Source organism: Opisthorchis viverrini, assembly GCF_000715545.1.
Source record: "Opisthorchis viverrini unplaced genomic scaffold opera_v5_630, whole genome shotgun sequence".
Classification (NCBI taxonomy): Eukaryota; Metazoa; Platyhelminthes; class Trematoda; order Opisthorchiida; family Opisthorchiidae; genus Opisthorchis; species Opisthorchis viverrini.
The window spans coordinates 50,241-57,732 of NW_008752298.1; the positions used below are offsets into that span (position 1 = coordinate 50,241).

General features: G+C 46.8%; 1 protein-coding gene across 1 annotated transcript in view; it reads left to right on the forward strand.

Annotated features, from left to right (window-relative positions):
- Positions 1-1,868: 1,868 nt before the first annotated feature.
- Positions 1,869-7,492, forward strand: part of T265_11893 (hypothetical protein) — a gene marked incomplete at both ends in the record, with an annotated part of 28,755 nt that continues 23,131 nt past the window's right edge. Inside the window, one exon of the mRNA XM_009178710.1 lies at positions 1,869-2,000. Coding sequence (XP_009176974.1) covers positions 1,869-2,000 — 132 coding nt within the window. The remainder of the gene's footprint in view (positions 2,001-7,492) is intronic.

Sequence of the window (7,492 nt, forward strand, 5' to 3'; positions counted from 1 at the left end):
CTGAATGGTCGGATGCCCGGACTGATGTCGATTTGCAGAGAACCTGGGTGACATCCTCGCTTATAAGTGAAGATGAATATTGTATGGTGTATCAATTTATTGTTGCCGTTTAGGGTGAAGATTGTGTGAAGATGACACGAAAAATATCGATGGCTGCCAATGATGCGACTGGGTTGTCACGCTATGTTTTCACGTCACAGAGGGACGAAATAGCTGAGCAGAGAGTAAGTTTTCTGAAAATGATGAAGATTCGGAAGCCTGTGACAACCATTCTGAGGGCTTTAAGTCACATGGACCAAGAGCCACTAACGAAGTCATGGAGTGCCAGTTCACTTAAGAAGGCCGACAACCAAAGTGTAAGGTGGCTAGTGGTGCCAAATTCATCCCGGCTTCATACGGTCGTGGCGGAAAGGAATCGTATCAGGTCCCTACTAGTCGAAGATGAGGTGAGTGCCTGCTCACGGTTTAGCCGCATTTGGAGAAGTCTTCCGGAAACGGGCATAGACCAATTGGACTAGAACAGTGTTGGACAGAACGCGTTAAAGTACATGCGGGTTGTCCGAAGAGAAAAAAGACTTAGGTGTCATATCTGGATTCCACATCAGCTTGCTTCCTAAGGGATGTGAATCGGTGTTTGGAGACGTGGCTGAAGCACCCATCACACATGTGAAAAAGAGCTTACCGAGTGAAGTGGAAAGAAGCAAGGCACTCACTAAACTTCATAGAGTGGATACTGTTCAGACCAAAGGATCTCTCAGGTTGAACATGGTTAGATTTAGTAACGTTGGAAATTCCGAAATTGTATAATGAAACTGAGGGGGCACACCTACGTTTGCACGTGAAAAGACTTTTAGCAGCAAGGTCGGGTGCACAGCTCATTTCGCTTCTGCAAGCGCTTGGACTGATTCCTCAATAGACATGGCTGAACTAGGTATGGAGTGCCAACGACCTTTGCGTTGATGCAGACCTCACGCAGACGACAACAAATCTAGCTTAATCGTACGCAAAGGATTTTTTCCGGGCTACTCAGAAACCGGTGATTGGCACCGAGTGTCCTTCCAAATAAAGGTATTAGACGTAGCCAAGCTTGTATGAGCTTCAAAAGCACTTGACGCACATCCTAATGCTCAACTATAAGAGGCGGTCAAGTGTCTAAGCTAGCACGCTGTTTGATTTTCTTCGTAATAAGCTCACGAAAACAGTGCCGACGTCGCGTGGATAACGCTCAGAATTTCATCGTCCTTGACGTAAAATAAAAACGAGGGGCAAGTTGCTGAACAACTGGATAAACGTGGTGCTACGTTAGCACACGAAGTACGAACAAAAGGCGCCTGTGGAGACAAGCTTCGTCACAGTGTTCAACAGGGGAGTTATACTATTACTTAAAAGGCCCGGGCGAGGAAATCGATGTCTGATAAGAGACGTGGTTCTTTTGTTGAGGTGTTGTCGCCAATGGGATAGACACACCATAGAGGGATAGCTTATTGATTCGTTTGAAAAAAGACCTAGGTTCTGAGTTTCCGGTTATGCATCCGCTCCACCTTGATACCAAGTTCCTCAGTAAATGAACATTAATAAGATAGCTGTTATATTGCTCGCTCACCCAGCTTCCACAGGGGTCCCACTTATAGGGCATGCGAGTGCACTATTGCCCTTCTGAATATCCTAAATATATATCCCGAATATAAAAAGTAAAACAACCAAGGGCAAGCTAGCCTTGAAAGCTGCTCTGAAGTCTGAGAGCTTGCAAACTGCATCACCATCGAGCCGCAAATACTCGGATGCCCAGACCGATAAGTTAAAGACCGGATCATATATTTGCCAGAGAAGTCGTAATCTTAATCTACGACTCGACTTTCAATGATAAAATGCAGCCGGAACATCCAGTCTCACCACCGTGGCGCTTTTTGGTACATGGAGACCCAGGCCCGCAGTGCATTTGCACCAGTAAAGGATCGACCACGACACCCAAGGCACTGGTAATAAGCAGATTTTCAAAGGTGAGTGAGGTCAACTGGACCCTCTTATTCAGTTTCAATCTGGGAGCAAGGAACTGCATCATGCCGAACATGCCTGGACCAAACTTCCAGTCTTGGTACCGCAGTGAGATGTGCCGATAGTCAGTGCGACAAAGGTGGAGACCTACCAAAGCACAAGCATCACACCAAAGCTCCGGGTGTAAGTAATAGACCTTCCGTTGAAGGGGACAGTCATCATCTTACGCATCAATGGCGGTACATAGAACTGGACTGCACCTAACTGCACCGGCGGAAATATTATTGCACTCCAGGCCAGTCAGCTCATCCAACATTTCACGGCCCCGTGGAGAAAGTGTTGCGTCCGCCGATAACCGTGTAACAGAAAGCCGGTTTGTTTACTTAAAGTAACAGAAAAACGGCTCCAGCTAGTTTGCATTCATACATTTTCCTAGAGACGCCGGAGTGTGGGGCAAAGCCCAACTTGTTATTTCCCCACGCGAAGGTGTTCTGGCAGGCAAATAACCACGTTGATTAGTGAAATAAGACAGAGAGTTGAGCTTTGGGCACACTTCTAAGTCATTATGGGGTGTAAACGAGCGAGGAGGCCAAGGGTTTTATATCTACATTGCTGATGAACGGAAAAGCGTTGTCGGCCGGTAAGTCCGCAAACAGAGCAAAGTTTCCGTGGGCTTGTTGAAAGTGGTGCTATAGGTTACGTTGTTCCAGTGTTTTGAGGACCCACGCAAAGACTCAACGTATGTACCTTTCCGGGTCCGTAGGCTTCGAGAACGAGAAGACAACCTTTTGTCTGTGATGTCTCCGTTTCCTTATTCCTAATGGCAAAATGCCATAAACGGAGTGGTAGGGCGGACCAGGTGATCCGTAATAAGCAAGAAAGCCAGTAATATGGTTGCATATAAGGCTTTCTGACCATGTGGGCACCTTCATCTGATTGACATTTTGCGGATGATGGGTCCACGAAGCCAACTTCCTCTTGTTTTTCGACTCCCCAAGAAATTTGGTCCCTTCACTCCTCTGACCGTTAGAACATTTATTTATACACGTTCACTTGCTTAATCAGTGCCAAAGAAAAAGGCGGGATGGAGGGTCGGTGGAAAAGGGGCAAATATTGAGATGCATAATGAGTAAAAAATACGGGGTCAGTGATAAAAGCGGTAAGCGTCGTTGGGAACATACATTTGAAACCCATTTTCTCGTCATCCGAATGCCACGGACAGGCACAGCTAGAGCAGGCGCCGCAGGTCCCCTATATCTTTGCCCGGGTTGTGCCTGGGGTTATTGTTTACGAGCTCATCCACCGTGGCAGAACGCAACGAGGTGCAGACCTTAGTGACCCCAAGGAATAAGCATTGATTCCCATGGAATATACAGTTATGCAGTCTCTTAAGTTGTCAACTGCGTTCTGTCGGCTGACCGTCATTGCTGCGTGGCACGTTGGCCGAAGGTGTCAGGACGCAACAAAGAGGTAACCCTCGTTGAGAACGTTCAACGAGCAGCTACGAAAACGGTTGCCGTCCTTTAATCCGGCAACTGTGATACGAGTCTCGTGGTGCTTGGCATAGTTCTCCTGAAGTGTTGTTGCCTCCGAGGCGGCGTAATGCTCACTTAAGCCCGGTTTAAACAAGGTTTGGCCAACAGGTTTTTTATTGTTGATCAAGCTAACACACGGTGGGTAAATGGTGAGATCTTCAAACTCAGAGCGCACATTTTTATTAGGCAACAGTTTTTCTCACTTCAAGCATTCGGTGTGTGGAATAGCTTTCCTCTGACGGTTGTTTACGCAGAATCTAGTATCCCATTCAAAGTGCATTCGCCTCTAATTTGGGTCATCGTACTTGCAAGCTTAGTCCCTTTGCTGATAACGCAAAGCGAAGTGCCTGTACCTTTTAGGTGAATACTAGCCGCTGAAAGACAGGCACAAACATGACCCGGGAAGTTTGGTCGAAGACCTCGATTCTGAGTACCAGTCCGCGAACCTAGGGGGTAGCTAAGTAGGAATAAGTTAGGAAGTTTTGAGCTCTCCGCACACTCCAAATCCTGCAAACGATCAACCAGAATTCTCGCAGCTCTTTGATCCTCCCATTGCAATTCGCACGATGCTCTGGGATATGATATGCATTCACATTTCCCCAAATGCGAGCAGGGGCGTGCGGCACGGAGAACTGTGAAATCTGTAGGCGTAGTATCCACAAAAGACCTGAATTGGCTGGCAACACACAATTGGGCAGGCCGAGTAAGCTATGAAGAGCAGAGTTGAAGGATGAAGCAAAAATTGAAATGCGAAAGTGCGGAAAAAAGAACCATGAAAGTAGGCAGAAAACTTGTCCCCGATACTGGTAAAAGGAAGAAGGCCTTGGCAGCGGAGTTGTTTAGTAGAAAATACCGACTGAACAGTTACAGACTAGTAGACGGGAAAGCAAAACTCTCATGTGCATCTGGTTTGAAAATCTGAATATCCGTCCTCTTAAAAGCGCCTTCTCGAACTTTCTTAGATATTCATCGACTATCACTCAAATGTTGGCTAATGCTGTAAAACAGCCCCACAAATTCCGCAAAAAATCTCACTTTCCAATAGACGCGAAGTGGACTCATGAGAAAACGTGTTACTCGCACACCTCATCAGTAGTATTCACCGTTACACTGGTATTTATTTTGAGGCACATCAAAAACACGGGGGACGCGCCTTCAAACGGTCACACTTATCTGTCGATTCATCCCTTTCGACGTTTCCCACTTGGAATTACAAATAGCGTTCGCTTCATTAGGCCCATGAGAATCCTATGTAGACATTCTGACCAACCAAAACCTACGCTAAGACTGAAAATATCAAAGTTCGGCCAGGTCGACCGAACTGGGCTGATGACTCTCTGGGGAGGCTTTAGCAAGGGCACCAACAATCGTTTTTCAGAACGCAGATGCTGCTCTTCCAACTTTGTTCATCTACGGCCCACGGACCGTCCAGTACTACTTGATACAACTCCAATGTGAGTGTGGGAGCTAGCTAGTCGTCTCCCCCCTGCCTCTGGTTGACAGAAGGCTGACTTCCGACCAATGGGCGTACCGCGTTTGTGACACCCTACCGCCTTTGCAGTCGAGTTGAACGCTCGCTCCAATGTCGGCTATTTTAGGTGGCCCTTCTATTCTTTCACGTGGTAAGTGCACTCACATAAAATGGCACAAACTACTGCTTATTTCCCAAACGAATGCGTATCTAATAAGCATCTTCGTCGCCCAACTATTTATATTATTCTCGTTATGACGGGGTCTATAAGCACGCAGTACGGGTCTGCCTCAGTGCGTTGTTGCCCTACCAATCCCGTATACATCATTTATTCGGTGACTAAAATACTAGACGAGAGCCTCATTCGGATTTTGTCGGCAGCCCGCATCAGGGTTCTTCCTTAGACGCTATATGTTGGTAGGATTTTCCTTCCTTCATACTGTCGGCTATCGGACGTGTTTGGTGTCTCATACTGATTAGTTTGTAAACTTTTTGAGACGTAGTTGAGGGTATGCAAACCGATTTCCACTATACATACGGGCAAGTAGTCTGTCTGACTACTAACCCATATAGTCAGTTTTCTGTCCGTGTGTAATACTTCAACTTTCCTTTTCTCTTCGCTTCTTCTATGCTGGCGGGTTATGTGCACCGGCTAGCGTGTATTCTGTTGAAAAGTCATGAGTGTCCTGCGATATTCTAGAAAGCGACCGATATATCTGGCTGTAAAGCCTTCTGGTAATTTGCGTCTTTATCCTATCGTTCCTTCGCATGTTGTGTGGACTCTACATATCTAATTGCCCTGCTACTGCTGACGTTCCGCCCCACTTCTTATGCGGCTGTGGTTGATTCTTCTGGTGCATCGAATGGACAACCTTTCGGGCCTAAATACCTCAGCAACAATACCAGCATTGACTTTAACTGAATGTAATTGTGTTGCAGGCGTTGAACACTCCTGTCGAAAGAATGGCTTGAGGCCGCTGGGGCGACCTGGATCTGAACAGATCTGTTTCCGTGAAAGCGAAGGACAACCCTTTATCCACTTGTTCTTCCGAGGTCCTTCAGATGTAAATCAGGTTGTCATTATTTGTGATATAGCTTGTTATAATTAACCCGACACACTTACTGGTAATAGCTTGCTTGGGCGAGGTGGTCCAAGTGGTTAGAGCGCGAATTCACTGACCGGAAGGTCCGTGGTTCGAGCCCGACATCTACCCTGTCTAGGCTTGGGCAACCTGGCAGTATCTCAGCCCTCGCGCTTCCTCCTGGTGGTGTGGCAGTTTGGCATCGAAAGGATGCTACAGCTGAACGATCATTATTTTATTTAACAGCTTGCTACTGCTTTTTGGTCCCGTCTAGGATGTGCTTCAGTCGAAACATATCTTCCTCGGCGAGAGAATGGTTGACGGTTTGTCCGTCCTCGTGCAATGCCCGTACGTACAAATCCAGTAAAGCGCCCTGACAAGACGAGGACTACTTAAACGAGACTGATATGAACATGCGTCATGCAGATCCCACTGCCACCTAAATCCGATGAAAGCTGATCGGAATACCATAAAATTCTGATGACAATTGTCACTTTATGATTGATTTGTTGTTCGTTTCTCGAAAAAGTTATGACAGCGTGTGGCAAATGATATCCACATACCACGTGCCATTAGGTCCGTCCAACTGGAAACACGGAATTTCTGATAATTTGAGGCATACGACGCCGACACCAATCTTGAAATTCATCCTCAACATCTTGCAAGCGGTTGACATTTCCATCCGACCTGAGGGTTATCCGCTTTTCATGTCATCGACATTGAACAGCCAATCTTTTGGAAGATCCATCTACACTCGCGAAAAGCTCTGGACTGATGATGAACCGCTTAAGTAGTGGCGGATGAACTGTCTTCCAAGTCAAAATTCGTCTTGCAATCTGATAGACACGCACACACAAACAGCTATCTGATAGAAGGTCATCTACAAGCGCTTGTTTTACCAAGAAGTCTATGGAGAGGGTTCTGTCGAAGGCTTTACTGAGTTTAATGTAATATATGTGCTTGCCTCAACGTCAACGAACCCGCTCTTCTGTTTGAAACACAGGAACTTGTTCTTTGGAGTCCATATTGCTCCACAAGCCACATTCGTTAGTCTCCTTACGTTAAGTGCTTTACGAGGCACACAGGTGAGGCTGATGGGGTGGTGTCGCTTGAGCTCATTCTCTGGTCCACTGCTGAGCGTGATTAGACGACCGCCCTCTTCCAGTTTTGTTACACGGGGGTGGGTGGGAGGAGAACCCATTCTCTGGGAAGCCGACATTCGCCCACGGAATTGTTACACGGGGTGGGTGGGAGGAGAACCCATTCTCTGGGAAGCCGACATTCGCCCACGGAACATCGAAAAAAGTTACTCATTAACCCTAAAGAGTTATTCTGCTGAACCTCAGGATTCGCAAGTGCAAATCATCAGTCCCCGGAGCAGACTGTTCTCAATATCGGATACCACTATA